At 37.8% G+C, this 15,467-nt stretch overlaps 1 protein-coding gene across 1 annotated transcript; it reads right to left on the bottom strand.

Moving 5' to 3' along the window:
- Positions 1-4,821: 4,821 nt before the first annotated feature.
- On the bottom strand, positions 4,822-15,411 carry LOC140232995 (lysosomal protective protein-like). Its single transcript, XM_072313102.1, has 11 exons — positions 15,205-15,411; positions 13,924-14,086; positions 13,231-13,317; positions 12,498-12,656; positions 11,817-11,908; positions 10,605-10,689; positions 9,843-10,022; positions 8,998-9,140; positions 7,286-7,361; positions 6,034-6,222; positions 4,822-5,412 (listed from the first exon to the last, which is right to left on the bottom strand). Exons 1-11 carry the CDS (start codon positions 15,390-15,392, stop codon positions 5,329-5,331), a joined length of 1,446 nt encoding a protein of 481 aa, XP_072169203.1. The 5' UTR covers positions 15,393-15,411; the 3' UTR covers positions 4,822-5,328.
- Between the last annotated feature and the right edge of the window lie 56 nt (positions 15,412-15,467).

Here is a 15,467-nt window from a genome sequence, read left to right as displayed (position 1 = left end):
CTCCACAATATCCGTTCAGTGAAGGTTGATTGCATGTAATTAAGGCTTCACTGCACGAAAACAGCTCCTCCCCGCAACAACAACAAAGCACGGACTGATTTTGCACAAACAACTCATCAAAATAGACATGTGTTGGACACTATTACTGAGGGCACTGATGGATATGAGTCACAGCAAATGTACACAGTATACATGTACATACATTGTATATGATTCTTCACAGATTTCACATTAGCTTGGAGGGGGCGCTTTAGGCCAGTTCCCAATGGATTCAGTTCTGTTCAGGATGTACACCATACATTCAACTTTTCATCAGTGTTTCATTTATGTTTGGACTGATTTTCTATGAGAAAATGATTTTTCAGCTGGAATCCTGAAAGAAACTTCAGCTTTCCCTTTTACCTATCAAATCCTGGTGTGATTACTGTGAAAATTATGATCTAGTCCCTATTCACTTTGCACACCTGAAAATTTCATTGCAAACCAATTGGTGTCCTATGTCGGATAATGATTAGACTGACTCAGATCTACTCAGGGGAATTAACCCCAGATAAACATAGTACATGTGGAGTGAGTGAATGCAGCTATAATAGTAGAACATATCAGTGAAAGTTTGAGGAAAATCGGACAATCTGCTCAAAAGTTATGAATTTTTGACATTTTGGTGATGAGACCGCTGGATGAGAAGACTACTGCAATGTATGATGTCACATGCATACAACAGTATAAGGAAAATATAAAGATAATTTCACAAAATTTCAACTTTTGAAAAAAGTACACATTCCCTTGACTCGATACTGACATATGTTATGGGTAATATTATTCCCATTGCCTTTAGAAAGAGGCAAGTCAAGTGCTCTTTTATTATGTGAGTGAGTGAATGCAGCAATAATAGTAGAACATATCAGTGAAAGTTTGAGGAAAATCGGACAAAGTTTGAGGAAAATCGGACAATCTGCTCAAAAGTTATGAATTTTTGACATTTTGGTGATGAGACCGCTGGATCAGAAGACTACTACAGATCATGACATCACATATGTACTACGATATAAAGAAAATATAAAGGAAATTCGACAAAATATCATTTCATATGAAAAGTACACATTCTGTGGACTTGGTGGTGACATATTCCAAGGGTAATACAGCATATTATTCCCCCTGCATTCTGGAAGAGGTAAGTCTAGTGCTCTTTCATTATAATAGAAAAGTGAGAAAAAAAAGGTTGAATTTTCTTTATACAAGTACATTGTACATATTTTCTTTATCTGGTAGTGCAGATCATAATGAGATGTCATGATCCTTAGTACATGTAGTCTTCTGATCCAGCAGTCTCATCACCAAAACTCAAAAAATTAATAACTTTTGAATGAAATGTCACATTTTCCTCAAACTTTCATTGATATATTCTACTAATACTGCGCCATTCACCAACATGTATTTTTGGGTTTCATTCTCCTACAGTAAATCAGAGTTGTTTTCTTAAAGGAGACCTCCGCATTATTCTCAGACTTTTACATTTGAACAACTATAAGTTGGTTATACTGCGTACAGAGTTTCAAAATTAATAGTGATTGGGATGAGGAATAAGGGATTTAAAATTCTATATCAAATCACAATGAACAAGGGTGATGACGTGGCAGCTTCATCATAAGAATGTATGATGGGGGCTCAAGGAAGCAGAGCAAAAGGAGGAAGCATGCATAAATTCTGCACAGATGAACTTGAATTGTCTAGCAAGCGGTATTGTACTGGATTACACTGTACATTGCTACAATTCTGGAACATATGAGGCTCCTTTGTCATCATCCTTGTTCAGTGTAATTTGTTCGGGATTTTTCTGAGCACCGATTTCTCTGCTAAAGGACCACAATAAATTCCACAAATCTATACATGAAGCTGTTCATTTAAGTACAACATGATATGAAATTATGAAAATCGTCTGGACCTCCCTTTACTCACAAATTTGCCAGTATGACATAAGAGTATCATCTCTTAAAATATTCTGTCAATCTAACAATTTAGTGATAAATTTAGCAATTAAAAGTCTTTTGGTAATTTTGCACCTGAAATTAACAACCATACTGTATATGACCAATACAAAAGGTGGATTTTTTTTTTTTTTTTAAATTCTGCCTTATATAAAAGACTAGCCATGAAATGTAAAAATTACATAGGTAATAAAAGAATAGAGTATAAACCACAAACATTTTTTCTTGAACTTGATTGATTAAACTGGATGAAGTCTGGAAAACATGGACAAAATCATAAAAATATGTCTTTGATGTACAGTAAACTAATTTATTTTTATTAATTTCAGTATCAAAATAGAGGAATCCCTCGTGAATCACATGCAGGACATCATTTGAACTCACATGGCAAAATGATTTCATACAAGCATGTACATTACAGTACTTTCTTATTACCAGCTCAAGCTATCAACACATATTTCATGTACATGATTGCACAGACATTTGATGTAGCAGAGAGACGTATGTACTGTATCAGCAATCAACTCAATGAAAAGCAGATAAACAAAATATAGGTTAAAAAAAAAACCCCACTAATTTTCAGTTCTTTCTAGTCATTTCTTGGCACTGCTACTAAATGTAAAACTGAAACACTACTCCAAGTTAAATATGTGTTGCTTACTGATGCATGGCAGATATCCTGTGTATCAGAAACTCTAATCAATCTCTTACAAGTGACTATAGTTAAGCAGTTACAGGTCCTAGTCTAAATAATAAAAAAATATATTGGTACCATCTATCAACTGCTTGACAAGTTTTGAAGAAAGTAACGGCTCAACACAGAAGAAAACTGTAAGAAGGTATGTCTGGTCAAACTGAGTAAATGCACAGCTGATTGTGTAGATTTTGCCAACGGTGTTGCCACTGTAGTACATGTAATTGGTAAAGAAGCAAGTGGATGATTGTCATGGGAGATAAATTCAAGTCACCAGCTAAATTTCTTTAACTTACATCTTTCAATTCATGAAAAACACATGTCAGCAGAGCTCAATTAAAAGAAGCAATGCATACATACTTTTTACAGTAACGGCTGATACAGTATGTGAATCTGGCGATGCCATAATGGGTGTGAGTGACTAACTGAATCCTTCATTTACAAACAGTACGTGTTCTCCCTGCTCACAAATAGTAGGGAACTTTCGCTACACGATGGGAAGACCGATGGGACGCGGGGGCAATCAGCTGTGACTTTCCCCGCACTTGGACTCCCGTCCTCATTACTAAAGCAGTTTGCCTTTCTGTGTGGACACAGCCATAGCGACAAGATCGCTGTTTGGCTGGCTGCAGGAAGGCATTTCAATCATGCCCAACATTCTTTTGGCTGAGAACCGTTCTTGTATTCCCCGGGATGGGAAGTTTTTGGGATTTGAGCAAGCGCAGAAGCAAATTTTGGGCGTGGCATGCTCAATTAGTGCTGCATCATGCTTGTGAAAGTTCCCTAATAATCGCATGCCGAGACCATCACAAGGCACTATAATGACAAGCTCAAATTGGCTGTCTGCCTCACTCGTGATTGTCAGCGCCAACAGCACGAGTGCCTATGACTGGTCACTGATTATGCTGCAGTTTAGAACTGAGAGGCCTACTGTAATCATCAGAAGTCCACTCATGAGTAAACTTGTAACATCTGTTCTGATTATTGCTTTGCTTTTCATAAAATTAGGGTGCATTCCAACTATAAAACATGCTATTAAGTTGATGTTGTTGAGTCTTCAACAAGCACACATGCACAAACAAAATAAAAAAAAAAAATCTACATGGTGGGGCACATGGCTGACAAACTCTTCACTGCTTCTTACTATACCACATGAGCCCTGTTGCAGGCAAGAAACATAAACAAAACACTTCAATGTGGATCATTACTCCCAACAAAACCAAGAAAACTTGTCTACATGTATATGTAAAAAACAACAACAATATCATACAGCAAATCTTAAACTTGCTGTGATAAGACTTAAAGGAATGCGGTTAATACAACACACATAAAGCAATGGTTTATCAAGACTACATTATCTGATAAACAAACGCAAGTACAAGAAATTACTTTTTACCCTAAACAATGCATCAAATTAAGTACCAGTCAGTGTGAAATCCTCTGAAAGAACTAGAGAATACAAGAGAAAAATCTTATCCATAGTTTGCACTTGATGTGATTTGCAAATCCTCTCAACTTCAAGACATTTCTGAACAGAAAAGACTGGCCTGGAAAGTGTACTTATTTTTCAAGTCCAACTGTTTTTGTTGGCAAATTATGGTTAATGGTAACATAACCAATGTGTCATTTCCTGTGGGGTATGCGTTTTCTTCAATTTGTCCCCCTCTGTACAAATGCAATTTGTAAGATGACAACTGCTGATCTACATTTTAATGAACGTTGGAAAGAAAGGAACCAGTAGGAATCAAACCCATCATCTACTGTCTTCTGGGCATTGAAACTACCACCAGAGGGAGACAAACTGAAGAAAACTCGTACCCCATATCTTCACCCCTCTGTCTAATCTCTTGTTTTTATGTCATTTCTTATTTACACACTCCACTCTGCTGATTCAGACCACATGTGCAAATATTTACAAAGGCCATTAGTCCATTTATTAATGTCAGAATTAATATCCCAGCTCAGGGCCGTGTTTCATAAAGCTGTTCGTAAAGTTACGAACAACTTACGAGCGACTGGTGATCAGTTCTGATGTGCTATACTTATCAGAATTTCCATAATTCAGCACAAGAACTGATCACCAGTCGCTCGTAAGCTGTTCGTAATTTTACGAACAGCTTTATGAAACACCCCCCAGGCACTTTGTCTATGTAATCACACTTGATAATATATAAAGACCAATATATACATACAACATATCAGAGCAATAGACAACAGCATTGATCAAAGAGAATCATTAAAGAATTTTTTTTTATTCTTTGGCCACAATCTGGCAGTAACTACGTACCATAAGTGGAAAATCCTGATCATACTAAGCATAGAGTTTACATGGGAAAAAAACAAACAAACATTTGAATATAGACCGACTCAAGTGTCACTGGTTTAGCAAAGAACATATTGGCAAGGTTGTAAACTGTACATTGTATTCTTCCAAATTAGCCCATATTGGCTTTTGCTTTAAAAGAGTTACAACCACACATATTTTGATTAGTTGTCTATTGGCACATATGTTGTCTAAGTACTGCCTTTCTGTGTGGCAAAATACACAGACAATGTTTGTTTCCAGTCATAAATTTTCCTCGCCTTTACTACCCTCCACCTCCCACACTTATCAGCGAGATACGATGTCTGAACTGCTGGAGATGCTCAGAACGGCCTCCGAAGAACAAAATTGCTGATGAGTTGTGCTGTCGCTATGGGCTTGTCTGCACCAGCCATGTGACCGGCTCCCTACACCACAGAAATGAGAGGACAAAAATGAAAAGGTGTAGATGAATGTGGTACTGGCTGCAAAGCTTTTCAACTTCATGGCCAGGTACTCCCCCACCCCCCTTTACACACACATGCAAACACACACATACAAATCGACCATTACTATCTGCCATGTAGCTTCTATCTTCAGCATGCTTTCTTTCAAGTGGTACCAAGATATTAGCCCTTCAGCTTATTATTTGTGGTATATATAATTGATGTTTGTCAATACTCATGAAAAAAAAAATATCCCAACATGCAAGTAAGCAAAACTTAGAAATGGTTGCTAAACTTTGGCTTCAATGTGGTACTTTTATTCCCCTTTATACTATAAAGTCGAAATGAATGTATATATTACTGTAAAACCAGAAATTTTCGCGCGCTCAAAACTTTCACTAATTTCTTGAGTCATGAATGTAAAATGGGCATGAAAGATTTTGTCTACACAATACATTGAATGCCAATGGCAATTCACACAAGTTCCATGCTGTGATAAAGGCCATCAGCTCCTATTCACGTAGCTCAATGCCGCAAATGTCTCCGGTTCTACAGTAACTTTTATATCTCCTCCGTCACAAAAAAAAATAAAAAATGTCTCACCTTGACAGTGGCAAAGGCGACGTGATCGTACTCCTTGACGAAGCCAGCGATCTGCAGGGAGGAGTCTGAATAGAGCCAGGAGCGCCACTGCACCTCCTCTTCCAGACCCAGAGCATCAACAAACCACTCGTCACCCAGGCAGTTACACATGGCATCAAGGTCGCCGTTGTACACCAGCATGTAGTAACTCTGCCAAAAGCAATGCGTGTGGGGTCGGCCATCAATATTTGGTGCAGACAGATTGGATGTTTCGAGGGGGAGATTTATACTTCAAATAGAATACTATTGTGGCTAATGTCAAGTGAAATTGACCCATTGTCTACGGGAACTGGGTAGGACCTGTTTTAACTCCATGGGAATTACAAAATCTCAGAGGCAATGGGTTAAGAAAACAAATCAGCATAATTTTATGAGGAAAAAATTGACAAGGTCATAGAGGCTGTTTAAAGAAGTACTGTTTCTGCTGCTTTCTGAGAAAATATATGAGAAATATCTGTCAAATAATGTGAAAATATCACAAAATACAGAAAAAGGAAGCAATGGAAAGAATTAAGATTATCAAGCAGGAAACATCATTATCAGTTTGAAATAACAATAAGTGTTTAGTCTCCCTTTGATTGTAGCATAAGAAGACTCAACAACAGTCAACTGGCTATAATATCAAATACCAATCTGATTTAGCTTGGTATGAGCAAGTTCTAACTTAATATTATAAATGCATATAATCATAATCGTGCACTCTTTATGCAAATGATGACAGTTAAGGGTCACATAACTTCTTCAGCTTATATACGGGGCAATGAAACACCTCCAGCCTAACGTATCGCTGTTGGGGCAACAAAACCTTGTATCTAAAAAATGGCAAATGCTCAGCAGAGCGAAAATAAATGGCAGCTAAAGCACTATAACAAATGGATAGCCTTTCCTTCGACATACCATGGAGGCTTCATTTTGGGTTTAGGCAGCTGGGATTTGGACAGGACATCACATCACTGATCATTTGACAATTACTATAAAAAAAAGGTGATTTTCACAAAAATTTGAGGTACAAAGTTTGTCATCCCACCAACAATATACTTTGCATGCATACAAACACACTAAATATGAACTGGGGAAGGAGGGATACAGTGTACCAGGTAGTTTTACATATTTGCTGCTGTTACGTCTTCAGAAGTCACTTTGATACAATGAAATATGGCACGATACAATACGATAATACCAAAGTGAACATAATAACAGATATCAAACTTACATAGGACTCTTGCAACGCTATATAGGTGGCGGTCATGTCAGGATACATCTGAGTGTATTTCTTATTCACATCAGAGCTGGGTATAAGAAAGAACGGAAATATGTTATGAATAGCATAAGATGGAATATTGTGATGGCAACAAATTTGGTGGCTATCAGATATATGATGGAATATCAGCAGTTACAAAGAAATTGGTTGTGATCAATCTGCATCAAGGTTTTCTTGCTATGTCTATCCATCTATCACCTATACTTATATACATCTCTGTACATGTATATGTCTAGGCATATACACACTAAAAAAATTTATCCTCCGGTTAAATATCACTTTATGTAAGAATTCTTTCACCCGCAATTTATGATGTCATCCACCAATCTTAACTTGGTGTCATACATTTACTACAACCACTGCAAAAAGTATTAGCACTTTTACTTCATTACTATGTAGTATACATACTCCTTGCGATAGCTACATAACAAATGAAAACATTTATTTATTTATTTATTCAAGATTTCATGCGTGTTCACAAAATAGGAATGCATACAAAATGTATGCAAGTACATCTCATATAGCCAAGACAGAATATATACAATAAGTATACATTGATAAGGAGTAGTTACAGGATAGTATACAACTCCACTAAGAGAGCTACATTATTCAAGGTAACAAACACGCAAAGGAATTGCAACATAAGCTTAAAGCTTGAAAATCGTTGCAACCCCCGTGAACACAATCTATATGCTTGCAAATAGTTTAAATGATACTTGATAGGAGTTGGGGGGGGGGTATTTACAAAGAGAGCATGGGAACATGAGGGGGAAAGAAGAAATACATGTGTGGTGCCTATTTGTCCTGTCGGACATTGACAAGAGAGAGCAAGAAAAAGTTTAAAGTGTCAAGTCATTATAAGCATATTATACTGATTAAATTGATTAAATTTCTCATAAATCCCATTCAAATGTCGATTTCAGGGGAAATATATGATCACAACAAGTTTGGTAGTTAATAGTATCCAGGAGTTCAGCGTGAAGCTGATAATAGAATATGTTTGATCGATCTTTTGAAAGTAACTATTTTTTGTAAATTGCGAACATGCTGAGGTAGCGCATTCCAGACATCAGGACCGCTATGTCTGACTGATTTATAGGCTAGTGCAGTACCAGGGTTCACTAAATGTATATCTGATGCTTGTCTCGTGGGATACGAGTGAACTGCACTGTCATGACAAAAAGAAATGAAAAGCAGTGTTGCACATACAATCAAGCTACACTCTGTCCTATTGAAACATGATTTCGATAAAGTTGTGTGCTTTCTCAGTTCAACAGTGATGGCAGACAAAAGTAAGAAGACAATGGTCAGTCTAGTGGTCAAAACTGATGCCAAGTCTGTTTTAAAATATGATAAAAGTGCATATTATCAGTACAATACAAATATGAAGGTTAGCCCTCGCGTTATGATAGTCAACCACTAGTTCAAGTTCAAGTTCAAGTTGATTTATCTCATTTCCAACAAACAAATAATTAGAAATACAATGAAACGCTCGTATATAAAGATGTCAGGAAATCAGTGCCACAATGCGATGAACAGAATAACATTGCAAAAGAGATACAGGTAAATTATCAACAGAGATACAAATAATTGTTACATCACTAGAGGGCAGCACAGACACAAATAAGCAAAATTTCTCTATTGCAGTGACCAACATGACTTACTTGCAGACTTGCCAGGCTGGCCTGCTAGGGTCAATATGCAGGGCCTCTCTGACGTAGGGATTATTGAGGTAGGTAGTGACTAGACTGGTGTTCACACAGGTCAGGTCCAGCTTCAGTTTGGATGCAGAATGCTTATGCAGAAACTGCAACAAAAATACAAAATCCATAGCAAATGTTGATCAAAATTAGACAACGATGCAGCATGACTGATTCATGTTGATGTGTTGAATTGTATTAAGTCTTCATGAATGAGTTTCAAAATTTGTAGTCTTGGGCAACAAAATCACACTGTCACACATGCAAAAATAAATGGACACTTTCCCTAATGGCCATTTGGGCAAGTAGAAGGAACATCTTTTGTAATGTTCTGCAGTCTCTGTTTTTTCCCCCACAGTATAAACTATAATCATTTGTCTATTAAAAATTTTGTGATAACCAAAGCCTATCGCAAATATCAATCAAGCATGTTTGTACAAAATTATTTTCTTGAACTAAAAAAAATCTATTGGTTACCAGTATGTATTGAATATTTCTTTTTCTAATCCCACTGTGACACTTCCTCCAAACTGACAGTGTGATGATCACCGCTGCATAACTTGACTCAGTTACAATCTTTGAAGATTTCTCTCCCATGCTCGAAGGAAACAACACAACATAAAGCCTACACAGAGCTTTGAGTTCCAGAAAGTTGTTTTCATTGTTCTGATGAGTCATGTAGACTTTTCTGTGTGCCTATTGAGATCAAAAGAGAATTATGAAATAGCACAATAACAAAACAATTAGAATGCACATCTAAAAATTAAAATCTGGAAAAAAAAGATGTGTAACTTGTGATAGGGTCAGACCTGCTTCTTGTACAGCATGTATTGGCTGTGCCCAAAGAGATCTGTTGGTGAGGTGCTGTAATGGTAGAAGCCATCCTTGTGAAGGGCTCCCTCTGGAGGCTGGGCACCACCAGCACAATCTGCAAGGATGTTGTACGGGTTGATGCCGATGGAGTCTATGTTAGTCAGAGCCTTGTTAACCTGAAACGGGAGGAGAATGTCAAGGAAAACAGATTGAATCAAAAACTGAAACACAGCTTCATCCAATCTTTAGGTTGGTCTGAATTAGAGAATATTAAGTTTGATGTTCAAAGGTCACATCTTCAAATACTATCTGTAATAATTTACAGTTAAAACTGATATGAAATACCCTTTGTTACACATTCTCTGGGTTTATTCAGTGTTCAAGGATAAGCCAAGGAAACAAAAACAGAAATATACTTGTCCTTATAATCTCTACAAACTCTTTTTATCATGTTCTCGTGAACCTTTCAACCTTTACTGTCAACTTTTTGCATTGCTCATCTGTCCTCGTCCCTTTTCACTTATTTTCTCTCAAAAACTACCTGTACTACATAAAATCATAAAAACATTAAAAAAGATTGGCAACATGGGACATATGGGCAGCATTTATCAGGCTCTTTGATAAGGAATCCATTTTCTTTCCCATGCAATTGACTTTGGCAGCAAAGGCAGATGGATGAAAGCAGAGAGCAGTAACCCAGAGGCAGGTTTGACTGTATACTTCACTCTCACACATTTCAGTATACTATGTATACTCACAGCATCCTCACACTGCTTGCTTGTTGGGTTGTAGAAGTCGCAGCTATTCCCTGAGCAGCAAGTAGTCTGCAAAGTGCTCCATAAGCTGTGGGTGTAACATACAAAATGTATGACATCATGGTCAGTTCACAGATGTACAGAATGAAGAAACACATGAAAGATTGAATTGATCTGTTTTTGCATGACTGCTAAAGAAGTATTGCATGTTTCTCGGCAAGTAACCAGACAACTGACAGCTTTAAGTTCCCTTTTAAATAAAGACTATGGCTATGGGGATGAAATGCCTTGTCTAGGGGCACAACCACTGCAGCCAAGGGACTCGAACCAGGAACATTGTTCCTGACAATCTGTTATCCTATCTTCTTAGCTACAACAGCTTCTGCTAGGTAAATACCTGGTAAAAACAACCAAAATAGAAACAACCCCCCCCTCAAAAAAAAAAAAAAAAGACTTCACTTCTGCTTTGTCAATATCAACATTATTTCCTGTTTTGAATCTTAATACAATGGATTATAAAACTTCCTACTGTCAAGGATTAATTACTGGTACTTTCCAATGTGTAGAAAGTGTTGATATTGATGACAACTGAAGTACACTATAAAAAAGAAGATTCTCTTCATAAAGTCTTTAAAGAATTTTTGAATACAATTTCACCTCTGAGTAGAGATTCTCTTGAACCACAGTTGTTGTTATTGTTCTAGCTGAAATGTCAATTTTCTCAAATTAACTTTTCTTCTTGTTTTGCACTTTGGGACCAGGAAATTCAATTTATGAATCAAACACTTAGACTGGCATCAGCATTTCATTAACTGACTCACATTTGACAACTTGGGCCTACATAGATCCGTGGATTCCAATGGCAGCCAATGCAAAGAGAATAATAACTCGACTGAGTAATAAAAGCAATGAAGAAGCAAGATTATGAATGACTGCGATAAAAGATTCAAGACATTTCCACAGGTGAATGATAATGCAGCTACTGAGAACCATTTTATGTGATTTTAACTCAGAAAAATGTGCTTCTCTTTCTAAACACGTCAAGGCATTACCTTGAAGGTTCTTGGAGAAGATAGACTTTTTTTCTAATGATTTCTGCTGATCATGTATTTGAAAAGGACTTGATACAGCCATCCATTTTACAGCCAATACTGGAACATTTCTCCTAGTAAATTTACAGAAAATGCCAGGGTAAAAGCATAATTTCACACTCACTCTTCACCAATAATGCCTCTGTAGTATGCAAAATACATCAGGGAGTTTGCCAGTTGACTGTCACTTGTTCTTGCATTTCCAACTGCAATGCCCTGTGTAGGAGACATTGATAAAGAGATTTGTTACAGAAAATTAAAATGATTAATTATGAATTCCTTAGTTACATTTAAGCAACCAGTATGCTGTAATTGATTATGCTCTTGTTTCCTTTAAAATGGTCTCTTTTAAAATAATTTGATAAATTTATCATTCATTGCATGGAAGATGCTATAAGCTACGTTGCTACATTTTGCAGCATTGGGTTTCACAATTATGTGTGTCAAAATTCCCTGTATTGTACATTGGACTATGGCATGGGGTTTCCTTTTGCCAAAATAAAAGATATTGAGCAGAGGAACAGTTGTAGATTTTTGTGCTAGTAATACTATTGTCATCCCTACTACTTTTATCATCATTGAATTGATTATCATTCACAATGACACCATTGTTGCTATCGCTGTCACTGCTAAAATCTTTGCATTAAAAGTAATATCCTAAAGGAAACATGGAAAAAGAGAGCAAAACAGGAATCTTCATCTCAAAGGTAATGCACTTGGTACAATACATTGTACTCTGTATACAGGGAATAATAAAGACAACACTGACAACCCTTGACACAAAAAGCCATGTGCCATGACACACCTTGAGAGATGTAATCGTAGAACCCTGTTGGATCTGACGTGCCAACAAGGGGGCGTAGACTCCACCGTACCCCTCCCCGATGAGATAGAGAGGTCTAACAGCGAACGCAGGGTAGAACTTGAAGAACTGCTCCAAGGCCGCAAGATGATCCTGTGTAACCTGTGCATCAGAAATATAAAATTCTCTCAATGTTGACAGCACTCCTAATGAGGCCGGAGGGGCTCGGGCCTCCCCCCCCCCCCCCCACTTTTTTTGCACCCGTACATAGGAATACATAGGGTGTCACCACTTTAGACCCCTCCTCCCCCACTTTGAATGAAACCTCCGAGAGCAGTAAGGCGCCTGTTTTTGCGCTGAAGACTCTTTTCTTTTTTTTGCTTGTCAGCTGAAGAATTGGCACCAGAAGTTGTGCTGAAAGCCATTTTTGGGGGTGTTTTTTTCCTTGTTAGCTCATGAAACCTGGAAGTAAGCCCCTCCACTTTTGAAAACATAGCACCGGCCATGCCTACTGGTCCGACAGACAAGTCGGACCAGTAGAAAATATGGGTTAGTGTGCAGCCCTGGAAAGATTTTCTGTTCTACTCAATACATTTTCTCACTTTACATTTGTAATTTTCTATTTTGTAATTTGTAATTTTATATGACACTATTATGTAATATTCATCATAGTCAGTTAATGTTATTTTTTGTCTTCTTTAAAATCTATTCATTGTTAATCTCACAAACCCCTTACCTTGTCATCATCTGTTTCAATCTGTCCATCGCTGGAGTATGAGAATCCTACCCCAGCTGGTGATTCTATGTACAGCACATTGGCAAACTGCAGAGTAGAACAAGACATCAGATCTCTGTGGTTACAGCTGTCATTAAATGCACAGCAATGTGGGAAAAGTGGCAGGGCCATCTAAAACAAAGACTAGTCATGGATAGACAGTGTCAGCATTACCTTGCGCAAAAATTTGATACTCAAGTGAGTATCAAACTGCTTTGGTTTGAGATCAGATACAAGATACAGCAAAACTTATCAGAAATAAGGGGAAGTGTAGCTCAAATATCACTACTAACTGCCAGAGTAGGAAGTGATTTTGCGTATATTTTCATAAACGGCAATCCAAGAACAATACAAAAGTAAGCATTCATAAAAATTCAGAGAATGTACATGAAATGAAGTTTAGCGTTGAGGAAATACACTATACCACACATCTCTTGAGCATCTCATACTTTGGCAAATGTCACAAGACAAGTTTTGAACATATATGGTGAATGCAATTCTCATTGTAGTTCTTCATTATTTCAACATCATTAAACCCAAGTACTTTTATAGTTTTTGAAGGTGCACTCTAGCAAGAGTCTTAAACCCAAGTACTTTTATAGTTTTTGAAGGTGCACTCTAGCAAGAGTCAGCAGGTTAAGTGTCACTCCATACCATGTTCCAGCTGTGGGGGTTGTAGTCGAGGTTTACACCATCTGCCGCGATGGTGAAGGGTCCATTTTCAGCCAGCATGGCATACATGGAGCTGCATCCTGGCCCTCCGCTCAGCCATACTATCATGGGATCCTTGGTGGGCGAGGTCTGTGATTCCACAAACCTGGAAACGAACATGCACCCAGATAGATCCCAACTATAAAACCTCAGCAACACAGATCATGCACAGAAACTTAATCACAGAAATAACAGACATGAGACAAAAACATCAATAGGCATAGAAATGCATACAGTTAACTGGCCAATAGAAACTCTGGAGACACCTCATATCAGAAAGTTCAGTCAGTCTTGACCCGTTGAGGATGAGTCCCGAGTGTACTCGGGCAGGTGTCTATGGGAAATGTGTGTTGTAGCAAACTCAAACTGTCCTCAATGGGGATGAGTCTCGAGTGTACTCGGGCAGGTGTCTATGGGAAATGTGTGTTCTAGCAAACTCAAACTGTCCTCAATGGGTTAATGTTTATGCATACAATCTCTTCTTAAAACATCAGCAGAATGTGTTTACAGCATTGTGACTACATTCTTCTGCTGCTCGGAGTCAATTAATCTCGATGTCTCACATGGCTGGCCACGCTCTAGCACAAAGGAGGACTCTGTCATTCCTCACAAATAGGTCTTCTGGGAAGCATGGCATGGCTCTTCCAGGACTGGGCACCTCAGTTAGTGGGGCATTATGGTTTGAGTAAATGTTTCACCATCATTCTTAATACATCGCTTCACATACATGTAGCATACGGTGCATCACGACTTTCATTGCATATATACAGCCAGGGCTGTCTCCTCTTTCAGGTTCTAACTTTGCTTGTAAACACTATCCACCAACCCTACACTCCCCCCCCCCCCCCCCCACCCTCCCCCTTTCGTCTTTTTTTTTTTCACAACAGTACAGGAACATCATTACACATCAAAATAATTATTGCTTTAGTTGATGTGACTCTGAAAACTAAAAAGATTTGTCAGGTTATGCAATATCAAATCATTATTGTACCTAGCACAAAAAAAAATAAGTCTTAAAGCAAAGCCCAAAAAAAGTCATCAAATACTTAATGGCCACAGGTAGAAATGATCATAAATTGTTGTTAATACCCATGGTATGCTCTGACATTGTTTAAAGATATAACAGATCAAAATGAAAAAAAAAAATGGCTAAATTTAACACAACAGACAACTAGTACAATTTTGGGCATGATTTGCTTGGATCATATTCATAAATCTTCATACCAATAGTGAAGCACATTGTTTCCAGTTCCGTTGAGGTACCCAGAGTACTGGTTAAAACTTGGCTGTTTGAGGAGACCAGGCAGGTACGTGATCAGGTCTGTCTTCGCATCCCCAGACACCAAGGACAGCATGGCCGCCATGAAACACAGTGCCAGGCAGAACGAAAATCTCCCCAAATTTTTGTCCATTTTGTTCTCCTTACCTCAGTACCTGTGCATCCTGTGAATCAAATTGGAAAACAAATTTATGACTGTCACAACCTT

This window comes from Diadema setosum, chromosome 9 (assembly GCF_964275005.1).
Source record: "Diadema setosum chromosome 9, eeDiaSeto1, whole genome shotgun sequence".
Lineage (NCBI taxonomy): Eukaryota > Metazoa > Echinodermata > Echinoidea > Diadematoida > Diadematidae > Diadema > Diadema setosum.
Note: the sequence above shows the minus strand (reverse complement) of the source record. Positions and strands in the feature narration are given on the sequence as shown.

Coding starts and splice junctions, on each gene's coding strand:
- LOC140232995 (XM_072313102.1), bottom strand. CDS start 15,392: ATGGACAAAAATTTGGGGAGATTTTCGTTCTGCCTGGCACTGTGTTTC. Junction 14,087..15,204: donor AACAATGTGCTTCACTATTG/GTATGAAGATTT, acceptor GTTCGTTTCCAG/GTTTGTGGAATCACAGACCT. Junction 7,362..8,997: donor CCAGCCTGGCAAGTCTGCAA/GTAAGTCATGTT, acceptor TCTTATACCCAG/CTCTGATGTGAATAAGAAAT.